Source organism: Lipotes vexillifer, unplaced genomic scaffold, assembly GCF_000442215.2.
Source record: "Lipotes vexillifer unplaced genomic scaffold, Lipotes_vexillifer_v1.1 scaffold111, whole genome shotgun sequence".
In the NCBI taxonomy this organism is placed as follows: Eukaryota; Metazoa; Chordata; class Mammalia; order Artiodactyla; family Lipotidae; genus Lipotes; species Lipotes vexillifer.
Window position 1 is genome coordinate 405381 of NW_006778270.1, and position 14796 is coordinate 420176.

The 14796-nt window shown below is 45.6% G+C and overlaps 1 protein-coding gene across 2 annotated transcripts in view; it reads left to right on the forward strand.

Annotated features, from left to right (window-relative positions):
- The window catches only part of IRF6 (interferon regulatory factor 6), a 16465-nt gene extending 3252 nt beyond the window's left edge, over positions 1–13213 (forward strand). Inside the window, exons 1-7 of one of the 2 annotated variants that reach the window (XM_007451560.1) lie at positions 1601–1777; positions 5326–5530; positions 6554–6682; positions 9506–9664; positions 10721–11113; positions 11828–11946; positions 12603–13213. In XM_007451560.1, coding sequence (XP_007451622.1) covers positions 1604–1777; positions 5326–5530; positions 6554–6682; positions 9506–9664; positions 10721–11113; positions 11828–11946; positions 12603–12827 — 1404 coding nt within the window. In that variant the 5' untranslated portion in view covers positions 1601–1603 and the 3' untranslated portion in view covers positions 12828–13213. Of the gene's footprint in view, positions 1–1600; positions 1778–5325; positions 5531–6553; positions 6683–9505; positions 9665–10720; positions 11114–11827; positions 11947–12602 lie in introns of those variants that run through there. The other variant, XM_007451561.1, reaches the window with a different exon arrangement.
- The last annotated feature ends 1583 nt before the right edge of the window (positions 13214–14796 follow it).

The window sequence follows — 14796 nt, forward strand, 5'->3', positions numbered from 1 at the left end:
AATGCCGAGTGCTACCTCACCTACCCACTGTGAGCTGCTCCCAGGGGGGAAGGTTTCAGTTGCAGAACTTGGTAATTGGGTCAGAAGGCTCAGGTGAGAGCAGGTCCTGCCGTGCTCTTAAAGTGCCAGTGACCGAGCTGGGTTTGAGTTTTCCCGTTTGTTGGGAGCCTGGCTGGGGAGAGAGGTGGCCTTAGGGCCCACCCCTTAAGCTAAGTTCCTCCGAGGGGGAGCCTTCGGCTGACTCAGCTGGTTTGGTTTCTGGACCGCCATCCAGGTGGGAATCTTTCTGGGTGGGAAGGTGACTTACTTATCTTCCTTTTCTCAGGTCAGTGGATGTTTGAGCAATTCCAATGTGGATTTCTTCAGGGAGTCTGATGAGAACATTGTGTTTAGTAACTAATGTCGCCCTTGTCATACAGTAGCTGACGGACAAATATTTGTTGAATGAATGTTCTTTTGCAGGCCTGTCTTTCTCACCTGAAGTAAAAACAAAGAGAAATGAGAATGCCAAAAAATCTAAACACAACACCCCAGGCAAACACTTCTCCGGTAACTGCTTTTTCCTTTAGGCACCCAATCTGGGCAGGCCTTTGTTTCCTGCTGTGAGTGCTGGCTGCTGCCACCGAATGTTATCTGCTACGCTATGCCCTTTATGAGAATCAATTGCAGACTTTACCCAGGCTGGCTCCAGCAACCAATCAGTTCAATTCAGCCTCTGTGGGGAGGTAAATAGACCCAGGTGAGGAGGCTGTTCTAGCAGTACAGAGCTTGTCTTATGACTAGTTTTAGTACTCTATAGGGTTAGGAAATGTGGTATTTGATCATTCTAGGGCATCTTAGCTTTACCAGACTCAGATACGGGGCAGGGTTCTTACACTTTGTCTCCAGTGCTCCCAAGCCTTCTCCTAGACACTGGATTGTCGTGGGGATAACCAGCTCAGACACCCCAACCCCGCATTTTTGTTTTTTTTGGTGCAGAAACTTTGGGTGGCCCAGAGAAAGGAAAACTGACTTGAGGCCCAGCTCTCAGATCCCTGTGGATACACTGCCTGCTCATCTATGTAAGTGAGGACTTTGGAACCAGGGACCATCCCTCGCCTACTTCTCTCTCATCACGATGCTGTCATTTCTTACTAAAACATTCCCATTCACCTTAGTTGTCTAAAAAGAGAGCATGCTTCAAGTTCTTGCCTATACACCTGCTGTTTCCATAACTTTTTTCTTCCTTCTCCCGAGATGAGATTGAAAAGAGCAGTTTCTCTTCTCTTCCCTTGGTACTTGCGGAAGGACTGTTTTCCAGCAGGGATGACATCATCTCTTTATTTTTCTGCCTCAGGATTTAAATAGAAGTGTGATCTACTTACGTGATAAGTCTGATTTGGCTAGAGCATGAAAAATAAATGGCTTTGGAATAAGAATCAAAAGAACCTTTTAACCTGTTTTCTTTTCTTCCCCACCTGGCACAGTTTATTCCCATATTTAGTTTCTTTGCTGTAATCTAATGAAACTGTAGCTCTATCATATGGGAACAGTGGCTGGGAACTTTTCCCAGGGGCTGGCCTAATTCTCTCCTCATTTCTTCCCCCTCCCGCCAACCCAGAACATGGCTCTCCACCCCCGCAGAGTTCGGCTGAAGCCCTGGTTGGTGGCCCAAGTGGATAGTGGCCTGTACCCTGGGCTCATCTGGCTACATAGGGACTCCAAACGCTTCCAGATTCCCTGGAAACATGCCACCCGGCATAGCCCCCAACAGGAGGAGGAAAATACCATTTTCAAGGTAAAGGTATTCTTTTACCATCTGACCTGAAGTGTTTTCCAGTTCTCTCAGACCTTTCTGGTTTTTTGTTCTTCTGTTTTCAATTTTGGCTTGAAGAAGGTACTAGATCCAAAATGCTGATGCAACAAAGAGAATGTTTATGATGGGGGGTGGGGGCAAGCTTAGCAGGCATAGTAATTTCTCTTGTTGGGGCATGTCTGTTATGGTTGAGGCCATTTATTCTTCCCCATTGGTCAAAGCTACTCAACTCACATCCCAAGGGATCCCAGGTGTGATTGGTTAAACTCCTGTAAGTGCGTGTGTGCTGTGGTTGTGCTAGAGCTCCCAAGGGTCAGCCAGCAATCAACCCTTCATTCGCTCAGGGCTCTTGCACTGGCCCGGGAATGGCTGTCCAGATCAGGGCACAGCTACTGAGGGTTAGCAGGCTCCTACCAGCCTGTAGCATGGGTGTCGAGGGCCCTTTGCAAGTTTTTCTTTTGATGTTAAAACATTTTGCCCCATCCATAACCTCCGCTTAAAAATGAAAGGCGATTTAATTACAGGTTTTTATTCTACAAATATGTTTTCTTAACTGAAGAGTAGCTCTGATGTGAGAGTTATTTTGCTTCACTGAAAATAAGATTGAATCACATGGCATTTCATAAAATGTAAGTGAAACCAAAGTCTAAGACAGAAGTAGGTGGGAAGCTAGTTGTGGGAAGGGGTATTATGTGGTTTGTAACTCCGGAGCCCATGCCTCTGCTCCAGACCAGCTTCTCTGTGCTGGTCAGTCTTCCATCTCATGAGTAGCTTTAGTTCCTGCACTCCCAAGACATGGAGAAATGAGTTGCCCCATTTCTTCCCTGACTATAAGCTGGAAGTCAGAAGTGAAATCCAGTCCCTACCCTGAGCCCCTCAAGATTGATGCTCCAGGTTCTTGCTGAGACTGGGCCAGGAAATGTGGGCTCATACCTCAGAAAGCCAACTTAGAGTTGTTTCCCACCCAACTCAGTTATATTGGGTGTAGAGATGAGAGGTAGAGAAAAAATTGGCCTGTGAATACTTAGAAAGTAAATGAATGCTTTTAATGTAAAAGTTAAATAATGATATGAAAGTGGTAAGGAAAACATCTGTAAATCAGCACCATTTATTGGAGCTGGCATTGGAGGGGGATGGGCCTGCCCTGGCCCAGCTGGCCTCTCGCTGTGGCCTTGGTCTGAAACTGGACTTGCTGTTGAAGTGCCTGGTGGTGGCTGGCCGTGGGGGAGGAGGCTGGTTCCTGAAAGCTCCACTCGTAAGAATGTTCTGTATGCTTAGGGCTTGAGGAAAAGTTGGCTGTGGGAAGCTGCTTTGTCTTACTTATATCTGTGTATCTGTTTGCAGAATGCTAAGGGAGTGCCTGGGTGTCAGGAGACGAGTGAGGGTGCTTTCACAGATCCCAAGCCCTGACAGGCCTTTGGCAGGATATGGGGTGTGGGCAGTTCTGACTAGCATTAAGTGGGTGCCTGCTGCCTACCCTAGGTCCATTATCTCATTTGCTTCTCGACAACACTGTAAGGGGGGCGGCACCCTCACGTTATAGATGCAAAAGCTGAGTCTCAGAGGGGCTATGTAACTTGCCCAAGTCACACAGCCAATAAGTGGTGGGGTTAGGGTTTGAACCCAGGCCTATCAGCTCCCCCATTATCAGACGGCCCCTTCTGACCAGGAGCTGGAAGACCTGGCTTCAGATCCTACTACCATCACTTGCATGTGTGGTCTTGAACAAGTCACATAATCTCTTTGGGCTTTAGCTTCCCCTTCAGTAAAGTGGGGCTAAAACCAGTCTTGCCTGCCTCACAGGATTGTTGTGAAAATTGAGTGAAATCAGTGTATGGGAAGGGACTCGTAAATTGCCATAAAAATGCAGAGACTGTGTCCATTTTAGGAAGAGAAATAGGGACCTGCCCAGTGAACAGAATCTCAGAAGCAAGACTCAGGTTTGAATAAGGGATGTTTATAAAGCACAACGATTGTCATGTGGTGGGTACCACCCTCCGCTGCATCAGCCTCAGGTTCTCTGCATCATCTGAGTGGGCCCGGGGGAATGGCTGTGTTGTGAGCAGGATGTTAGTCTGGCTGCTCTCTCTGTGGAGGGGCAGGGAGTCAGGGAGCCACAGAAATTTTGCAGACCTGTGCCAAAGTCAGCACAGCCCAAGCCAGCTGGATGGGGCCAGAGGGGGAGTGGGCACGGAGGATCAAACAAAGAGAGGGGAGAACGTGAGGAGGTAGCAGCCAGGTACTGCCAGGTGCAACTGGAGATGTGCCTCTCTGACACTAGGGACTGGTGAGGTTGAAATCCCCTACAGGGAGTTGGATGGAATGGAGCCTGCTGAGTGCCCAAGGGCAGCAGCTTTGTCAGAATGCTTCATTCCATACTGCACACCAAGTGGAGGAGCCCCCAGGTCCGAGAAGATGGTAAGAAGAAATGAGTGAGTTGGAGAAGGATTTAGCTCGGCTATTGGGAGAAGCTTCCTCATGATTGTGAGGCTCTGCAGGGCTTGACTGAGGGAGACCAGGGAGCTCAAAGGATGGGGCCAGAAAAATTCCATTTCGGCTTGAGGGAGTAGTCTACGTTCAGGAGCGGAGGCGGGGACAAGTGATACGCCTTGTCCACGTGAACAAGCTGCCGTGTGCTTCCTGATCTTGAGTCCTCTGCAAAAGACATCCGCCTTTTCTGCACCAGCACATACGTCACAGCCCTGAAAAAAGTGTAGACATCTGAGATACGTTCACAATGGGGGAGGGCTGATATCCCGTGAACAGACACATAAATGCCCGTTAGACCTGGAAATTGAAAACCAGAGAGGCGGGGCCACACTGGTTTTGGCCCAGGCCACCAGCCACTGGTGTTCCCAGCAAAATGTTCCCAGTGTGGGAGTTTGAGGAAGCAGGGAAAGGCAGGTGGTGTGAGTTTATTAGGACTTGAGGCCCTCAGCCTCCCACTGAGGCAAGCTGAACCCCCAGAGCGTGCTTCCTGCCCTCCTATGGTCTGCTACTCCTAAAGGTACTTGGTTTCAACAGTTATTTGTGCATCAGATTGAAGACTGAAGGGAGAGGGAACAGCAAGCCTAAATTCTTCATATCATACGCCATCTCCCTTTCTCTTCTTATTATATAAGCAATTCATGTGAAAAATAAGTCAAACAAAACAAAACAAAATTACCTGAAATCTTGCTATCCAAAAGTTACCATTAGTATTTTGGTGTATATTTGTTCCAGATTTTTCTTTATTTTCAACCCTTCATTATGGCCATTGTAGTCTTGACAGATGATGCTGGCACAAGCACTTGAGATGAGGCTCCTCTTTTTAAAATATTGTATTTGCATTTGGCTTAATTTCTCTCAGGCCCTGCCTTGCCTGGTCCCCGGCGTGGTGTTCCCTGCTGCAGTCTCCGTAAATTGGAGTTGGGGTGATGGGGCGGTCAGGCAGGGCTGTGTGTATCTGTGTCTGTATGAGGGAGGGTGGGCACACTTTCCAGTGTTTCTGGGCAACAAGCAGGCACTCACTGCAATTTCCTATCCCTCAGGCCTGGGCTGTGGAGACAGGGAAGTACCAGGAAGGGGTGGACGACCCCGACCCAGCTAAATGGAAGGCCCAGCTCCGCTGTGCGCTCAACAAGAGCAGGGAATTCAACCTGATGTACGACGGCACCAAGGAGGTGCCCATGAACCCAGTGAAGATATATCAAGTGTGTGACATCCCCCAGCCCCAGGGCTCTATAATTAACCCAGGTGAGGCCCCAGCTGCTGGGGAGAAGGTGGACAGTGTGCCAGGTTCCAGGCTGGACCCTTAAAGCGATAGTCGACTTGAAAGTCGCCTCGCTTACAAAGTTGAAGACTGGTAAAGCAAGAAATCCTGTCCCTAGAAAGAACCCGGAGAACAAAAGATATAAACTCAGCAAGGTCTTCCTGCCCACCCAGTGGAACAGTAAAGCATTAGAAAGAAGAGGGGGTATTGAGTTCTGTAAAAAAATAACTTCTCTTGGGACTCAACACTGAGAAGAGAGGCCAGATAGTTTAGAAGAAGGAGGGATTAAAACTTAGAAGGTCTGAGTTATAAACCTCGTTCTTTCCATTTCACTACTTGTGGGACGTTGAATCAAGTCATTCAACCTTTTGAGCCTCAGCTTCTTCCACTATAAAATCTGGGTTCTCATCTTTCCTGCGTATTTCAAAGGCTGTTCTAAGAATCAATTGACATGACATTATGAAGGCTATTAAGTTCTCTTTATAAATGATGGGTAAGTGATCATTTAATTTGTATGGTATTTTTCCTAGGAGAATACCACCTGATCCCTATATTTACTCAATGTTTAGCAAGTTCCGACTAAGAGCCAGATAATTTAGACTTGATCTCCAGTGAATCTAGTGAGGCTCTGCCATGAGGGAAGGGTCTGTCTTCACATTAAGCTTACAAAGGAGAGAAGCTGTGCTCCTTGGGTCCTTAGAAGGGATGCTAATGTGTAGAAAGGGGTTTAGAGTAGGAATTAAAAGATTTCTAGGAGAAGGGAGTAGGGTCTGCAGCTCCTGGATAGGGGAGGGGATGAGAGCTTGCACTGGGGCTCTGTAGGAGGAGCTGGGAGTGGGGTGAACACCCTTGGTTCCCACTCTTTGGCATTGAGGGTGCACACTGAACCCAAGGAGCCTCTGTGCTGGCAGTGCCTAGCTTGAACAGTGGGTCAGCTGCAGGGATGACAGTGCAACGTGAGCGGCTCACTTGTGACCTTTGTGTGTGTGTGTCTGTTTCCTGGGTAGGATCCACTGGATCTGCTCCTTGGGATGAGAAAGATAATGATGTGGATGAAGAAGATGAGGAAGATGAGCTGGACCAGTCACAACACCACGTTCCCATCCAGGACACCTTCCCCTTCCTGAACATCAATGGTGAGTGGGGTGGGGGGTGGGACAGAGGCATGGAGAGGATGTAAGGGGCTTTGATTTTGCAACCGTTGACACCATATCCACCATTGCACTGGAAGCAGCGACCAGGCCCTGTGGCCAGGCTGCCAGTCTGTTAGCAAGTAGGAGTCATAGGCAAAGGAACTCCGTAGGCATAGTTATCCCAGTGGGGTGGCTTCTAGGCAGAGAGAGCATCTTCTGAATCTTATGTGATAATTCAGAGAAATTAAAAAATTAAATTCATTCTCAATCCCGCATACAAATACACAAGGTATTATAAATTTTGCTGGTTTCCTTCAGGCCAAGTGCAGAGATCATTTTCGTGAATTGTAGGCAAACTCTTCTGCTATTTCCCTCGGTATAAATTTTCTGTCACTGCCTTAACAGCGTCTGCTAAGGCTGTATCATGGGAAACTTGTGGCTCTACAGCTCTTAATACTAGGCTCTGATAAAATTTGTCTACTAGAGACTTTTATCTTTTTTTTAAACTGACTTTTTGAATTCAGCTGCCCAGGAAAGATGAGTTTAGAGGTTGCAGGGTCACTGTGAGACAGAGCAGGTACTGCATCTCCCGTTGCACATTCTGAGGATGCTCAAACACAAGGTGAATTGCTCTTCCACGGCATCTTCACTTGAACTTTTCACGGACATGCTCCTAGTCATATGACTTGCATTCAGTTGAGTAGCTTTTCACTACTTTTCTAAGTTCCATCTGGCTGCTAGGGTCAAATGAGATACTTTTGCCACCTAGAAAATTTAGTGTATCAAGATGATTCCTATAGGATTTTGGAGTACCCTACTCTAGGTGATGCCCCTTCTTTTGAGAATCAGGGAATGACTCTTATCTGTCTACTTGCCCTCCTTCACTTACCCTGTCATTTATAACTTTGCAACCAAGTGATGAGTAAAGACAATGATCATAGAGCTCTCTCAGGTTAATATTGCCACAGCTACATTCCCACTTGGTGCAATTTTAAGATTTGGACATTTGGAAATGTCAGATCCTTTCCCAAATCTTTGGCTGACTCATTCTGTTATTCTCACTCCTTAAAAGGATGCAACCCATTTCCAGGATCCTGATTTCCCTTTTTATTTTTTCATGTTTTTTTTTTTTTTTTTTTTTTTTTTTTTTTTTTTGAACTTCCCTGGACCACTTTCTTTGCCTTTGGCTTAAGTTTCTTACTTGTAACTAAAATATCCGTAACTAAAATAATTGTTCTAACATGGACATTTGACCCTGAATCCCCCTTGCCTAAAACCATACCATGTTTACCTTCTGCTCAAAGGATAAAGCCCAAACCTTTCATTAGGATTTTTCAGTACTCTGGATGATTTGGTCCTGGCCTCCTCTCCAAACCCAAAATATAGCCACAATGTGGCTTTCAGTTCCACAATGTATCACTGTCTCTCTCTCATTTCCAAGCTGATACACAGTTTCTTTTTGCCTGCAACATAATTCTCCCTGCTTATTTTCCCTGGTCAAGACCTACCCATCCATGAGCCTTCAAGATTAGTAGTCTGGACACTCATTGCCTTCTATGGCAGCATATGCATCACCCTAAATTGTAAACATCTGGGTTTCCCACTGGACTAAAACCCATAAGGGCAAAGAGTATGTGTTTTGTTCACACTTGTGTTCCCAGAATTGTACAGAAGATACCCAAATATTTATGAATGAATTAATCTAATCGATGGACAAATAATGGTGATTTTACTCTGATAATCTTGATAAAATGTTCTATTTCTTTTTCCCGTTGTGGAGCACAGGCTCTAGACGCGCAGGCTCAGCGGCCATGGCTCACGGGCCCAGCCGCTCCGCGGCATGTGGACCGGGGCACGAACCCGTGTCCCCCGCATCGGCAGGCGGACTCTCAACCACTGCGCCACCAGGGAAGCCCCCGCTTATGTTTTTTTAAAGCTAATGTTGTGTGGCCTTATGTTATGGACCACCTTGGATCCTTTATGGAAACATGTGAACATATATGAAAAATAAAAAAGTAAAATACATAGATATAACCAGACTCGTACACAAAGGGTCAAAGAAACCTTAACCTCTTTGATTTCAGAGCTGTTGGGCAGAGGAAGAAGAATTGTTGAAGAATAGATGCTTAAAAGGTGAGGCTAGGAGGAAAAATCTGTAAACTTTGGAGTGAGCCAACTTTGACAATAGGGATATAGGATGTGTTTTTCATTCTCTCTTTTAAAAGCTTTAACTGGATACTTTTGAATAAGTAATACTCTTACATGGTTTAAAATTCATAATGGTACAAAAAGGAAATCAGCTGAAAGGTTTTCCTTCTAACCTGTCTGAACAGTTCCTTCCCTGGAGGAGACAGATCTTTCCAGGTTCTTGAGTATCCTTCCAGATGTTTCATGCATGTAAAAAAGTATGTGTTTGTTTTTAAAGGAATTTCTATACATTAACACTTACTCGAAGCTAATCAACCAATTTAGTTGAGTTCATTTTATGGAAGACAAGCAGTTTCTGTTTAATCGCTGGGTTCAAATTTTGTAACAGGGAATCTCTCATTCATGCCTGTTCTAATTTAACCCCAGAGAGTACCCACTTGTCTGTTAATCATCAGCAAATGCATGTTTTCAGAATTATGAGTTTATGAGAGAACTAATAAGATTAGGAAGCAGGAGCGGGGGAACCTTATTTCTTTTGGTGTTTGTTGTGGGAATTACTGATGGGCTGCCACAGTGAGTTGTGGTCCAGTGTTGGACCTTTTAGGTTTGAGAGCTTCGGACCCAGGTGATATGCACGTGTGGTGCTCCTGCATGCTCACCCACATCCTTCTGTTCTAGGTTCTCCCATAGCACCAGCCAGTGTGGGCAACTGCAGTGTGGGCAACTGCAGCCCCGAAGCAGTGTGGCCCAAAACAGAACCTCTGGAGATGGAAGTACCCCAGGCACCTATACAGCCTTTCTATAGCTCTCCAGAGCTGTGGATCAGCTCTCTCCCAAGTAAGTGAGCCTTGATTTTCTAGTTGGATCTTCAGCTCTTATTACAGTCCATTTCCTGCCCCACCTTCTGCCTCCATTTCTTTGCCATGTATAGAATAGTCCCCCAGGCAGCCTCTGTGTCTGGTTCCTGGCTGGCTGATGAGTCACCAGGAACTAAAGAAACATTAGCCCATACCTACTTGCCCATGGGGATGCTCTGATTGGTGCTGTGCAGCTCTAGGTTACTCACCTATTAAGTGGGTGGAAGGCCTGGGTTTATCAGTTTGCCCAGGGGATTTGAGGATAAGGTCAGTTGTGGGTTGGGGAAGTTAATGACTGTGGATTTGGTCAAGGAGGCTCTTGGGTTTTGAGGGACTTTAGGACCCAGAGAAAATCTCTTTCTGAATTGGGTACAAATTGATCTCAGTGAAGAATCATTGTCATTGCACCTCCCTTTCACACTACATATGGTAGGGGAGGTGCCAGGGGAGTACTAGCATTTTGTCCAAGAGGCTGATAGCTTTGATAAGACCTATAGGGTTCAATGGACACTTGCTGAGTGAAAATTTACTTTGTTGTGAACTGTGTCCTTCTGTGATATATTATTAGAACATATCAACAGTGTGTGCTCGTCTGTGTAATTTTCAGAAATATGCCTTGGTATTTCTTATTGTTCCTCTGGTTTCTTTAAACAGTGAGTCAAAAATGATACACAAACCAGATGCTGCCTTAGTTTTCAGCTCCTTCCAATGCCTATTGATGCAAAGACTCAGTCAGTACAAAATGGGGAGACCAGGACCCAGAACTTTGGTTGGAGAAATTCTAGCTGTTAGGGTGTGGTGACTGAACAGTGATAGTGTAGATGGAATTTGAACTATTTGCTTCAAGGCAGCCTTTTGAGTGAATATTCCAGGGATATGTTGATGTCTCCCTTTGTTGCAGGAAGGATAACTATGGCAATGGCCTTCCTGAATGCTGGTTGAAAGGTGGCTTGATCTTGATGGACTTGCATGAGTCTTAGGGATGGATGGGCAGAGCAGCAGTGCAGGACTCTCACTGTCCCCCCTCACCTTGCAGTGACTGACCTGGACATCAAATTTCAGTACCGTGGGAAGGAGTATGCACAGACCATGACGGTGAGCAACCCCCAGGGCTGCAGGCTCTTCTATGGAGACTTGGGTCCCATGCCTGACCAGGAGGAGCTCTTTGGTCCCGTCAGCCTGGAGCAGGTCAAGTTCCCAGGTCCGGAGCACATCACCAATGAGAAGCAGAAGCTGTTCACCAGCAAACTGCTAGACGTCATGGACAGAGGACTGATCCTGGAGGTCAGCGGTCATGCCATCTATGCTATCAGGCTGTGCCAGTGCAAGGTGTACTGGTCTGGGCCATGTGCCCCATCGCTTGTTGCCCCCAACCTGATCGAGAGACAAAAGAAGGTCAAACTCTTTTGTCTGGAAACGTTCCTTAGTGGTGAGTCTTTTTTCAGACGATTGATGGTGGGAACTGCTCCCTGCAAGTATGTCTTCCTCCTTCCTGCCCCCCTTTCCTGGCTCTGCAAAGATCTTAACCAAACAATTTCTTCTTGAGGAAGTCACGGTAGAAGGGGACCTTGATTCTGAAAAATAAAAGTGACCTGGGCAACAAAGAAGGGTGTTCCACTCCAAAGCTATGCATTTGAAGCCAGTTTTAGGTGGTTGTGGCTCCTTTATTGGCAGAAGAAGGAGACAGCCTTGTTATTGCTGCCCACATTCTACCAGCTTATCCTTAACATTGGAAGGTGACCCTGTTCATCATAATCAGCAAAGCATATACTCTTCTCATTTGGGACATGTTTGCGTGGCAAATTTAAGCAGACATATTTAGGGAGAGCACTGAGATGTGAATTTTCCAATGTGATTTGAACCCTAAGTCTGGTTTAAGCGGTGTCCAATAGAACTCTCTGAGATGATGAAAATGTTCTATATTTGTATTGTTCAATATGGTAGCCACTAGCCACATGTGGCTATTGAGTATGTAGATGTAACTAATGTGACTAAGGAACTATTTAATTTTAATGAATTTAAATTCAGTACCCACATGTTGTGGCCAGTGGCTACTATTCTGGACAGTATAAAAGAAAGTGTTTACTGAGTAGGTGTGGAATGACCCAGTACCCCAAACTCCATGCTCTTCCATGTTCTACAGATCTCATTGCCCACCAGAAAGGACAGATAGAGAAACAGCCACCATTTGAGATCTACTTATGCTTTGGGGAAGAATGGCCAGATGGGAAACCTCAGGAAAGGAAACTCATCTTGGTTCAGGTGAGGAGATAATAATGTGTCAACAACTCTTTGCCTTTTTATCAATGCTTTAGCCCCTAGGTCTGGGCTTGAGCCCTGAGTGAGGATCCATCAGCCTCTGTGGGTTTTAATCCCATCAGATGTAGCAACTTGAGCTTTGTACGTTGTACAGTAGGACCAGGCTGGAGAATACAGTGTCCTCAAAGCAAGTGACTGATTCAGGGGAGACCTTATTCTCTTACTGACGTTAGAGTCTTGCTGAAACCTAACAGGACATGACTCTTTCTAGCACTTTTAGAAAAAACCTTTTGAGGTCCTTTTAAGAACGTGTTCTCATTCTGGAAAGTGGCAGCAAGACTACTTGGGTTTGGCTGTGGATTTGTGCATCAAGACAGGCAGTAGATGAAATTTGGGTAAAAGTCTTGCTAAATAAGCAGTTATTTATTTAGGCATGTGATGTGATGCTACTTCTAGGTTCTTTACCTTCATGTGAACCAAATTCTAAAGTGAACCTTGGCAGGATGGTCCAGAGAGATGAAGGCATAGTCTGTATCTAGACATTAAAGTGGTGGGCTTCCCCACAGCCTCACTGGTCCTTCGGTCAATCTTGGGCCCCTCCTGCTGTTTAAAAATACCCTTTCCTCAGTGGATAGCTGTGTGCTCTGTGTCCTGAACAGGTCATTCCGGTGGTGGCTCGGATGATCTATGAGATGTTTTCTGGTGATTTCACACGATCCTTTGACAGTGGCAGTGTCCGCCTGCAGATCTCAACTCCAGACATCAAGGATAACATTGTTGCTCAGCTGAAGCAGCTGTACCGCATCCTGCAAACCCAGGAAAGCTGGCAGCCCATGCAGCCCACGCCTAGCATGCAACTGTCCCCTGCGCTGCCAGCCCAGTAATCATGAATGCCATCTTCCTTCTCTTTTTTACAATATTGTACATATGGATATTTTTTATTAGATTTAACCAGCTTTTAAACCTTTCTTCTTTCTAACAATATTAGTACTCTCTGACTCTCCAAATATGCCTAGCTTTTAAAGTTGATTTAATTTATGGAAAAATCACCCTTCATACTTTCCCTTTCTTTTTTAAACCTCCCCATGGTAGTGTAATGTAGTAGAAGGAGATTTGGCCTGGGAGTTTGGACACCAGGGTTCTAGCTGCAGCTTTGCTTCCAGTGGTGTGACCTTGAACCAAGTCATTTAGCCTCTGGGCTTCAGATTCATTACTGTAAAATGAAGGAGTTGGAATGATGCCTGAAATAATGCCAGCTTTCAAACTCTGACTCAGTGACTTCATTCTACTTGTACAAGGCAAAACTGCCTGGAACAGAACATTTCTGCCTTGTTCTTGCACCACATTTTTTTTTTTTTTTTTTTTTTTTTTTTTTTTTTTTTGCTTTCATTAAAGTTCCCTCAAGCACTGATTTGTCCAGGATTGATCTCCGTTTGACCTGTTCTGCTAGTATAGTAAGCTGGCTCCCTAATGGGGGAAGAGGGAGGGAGGGGCGCTGGCTGGTTGCTGGGGAACCAAGCTAGATATCTAAATAGAAATAGGTGCCAAAGTCTGAAAGTCACCCAGCCTGTGGAATAAAAACTCACAAACTGAGCTTCTAAGGGGAAACGGTTGATGTAGAAGGCTTAGGGATTCTGTAGAATTGGCTGTCAGGTTTTCAACTTATCACCACTGAAATACGGGCATACCTTGGAGATATTGCAGGGCTAGTCCCAAACCACTGCAATAAAGTGAATATTGCAATAAAGCAAGTCACAAAGTTTTTGGTTTCCCAGTGCAAATAAAAGTTATGTTTACATTATACTGTAGTCTTTTAAGTGTGCAATAGCATTATGTCTAAAAGTACAAATGTGCATACCTTAATTAAAAATACTTGGGGACTTCCCTGGTGGTGCAGTGGTTAAGAATCTGCCTGCCAATGCAGGGGACACGGGTTCGAGCCCTAGTCTGGGAAGATCCCACATGCCGCGGAGCAACTAAGCCTGTGCGCCACAACTACTGAGACTGCGCCCTAGAGCCCGCGAGCCACAACTACTGAAGCCTGCACGCCTAGAGCCTGTGCTCCACGACAAGAGAAGCCACCGCAATGAGAAGCCTGTGCACTGCAATGAGTAGCCCCCGCTCACTGCAACTAGAGAAAGCCCGCACACAGCAACAAAGACCAAACGCAGCCAAAAATAAATAATAAATAATAATTAATTAAAAAAAAATAAAGATACTTGATTGCTAAAAAAATGGTAACCATCGTCTGAGCCTTCAGCAAGTCATAATCTTTTTGCAATAGTTACATCAAAGATCACTGATCACAGATCACCATAACAAACATAACAATAAAAAAGTTTAAGTATTGTGAGAACTACCAAAACATCACACACAGACATGAAGTGAAAAAATGCTGTTGGAAAACTGGCGCCAGTAGGCTTGCTTGACGCAGCGTGGCCACACATCTTCAATTTGTAAAAAACACAGCATCTGCAAAGTGCCATAAAGCAAAACAATAAAATGAGGTATGTCTGTACCACTGTGTGTGTGTGTGTGTGTGATAGACAACAGTATATAACTCAGTGATAGCCTTTGGATAGGATAGAGCTCTCTTGTTCTTTTTTCCCTTCTTTGAGGAAGACCTGAGAGTGAGCTGGGCATCCAGGACCAACTCCTGTGACCACAGAGGAGACAGGGACAGTTCCTCCTTGTATGGAGATGTTTTGCAGTCTTCCTGTCATTTGGATTTTTTGTGGATGGGAAAAATGGGGTGTTGAATGTGTTAAGGTCAAGGTGAAGAAGGGCTGGGCAGGGCTTCCCTGGTGGCGCAGTGGTTGAGAGTCCGCCTGCCGATGCAGGGGACACGGGTTC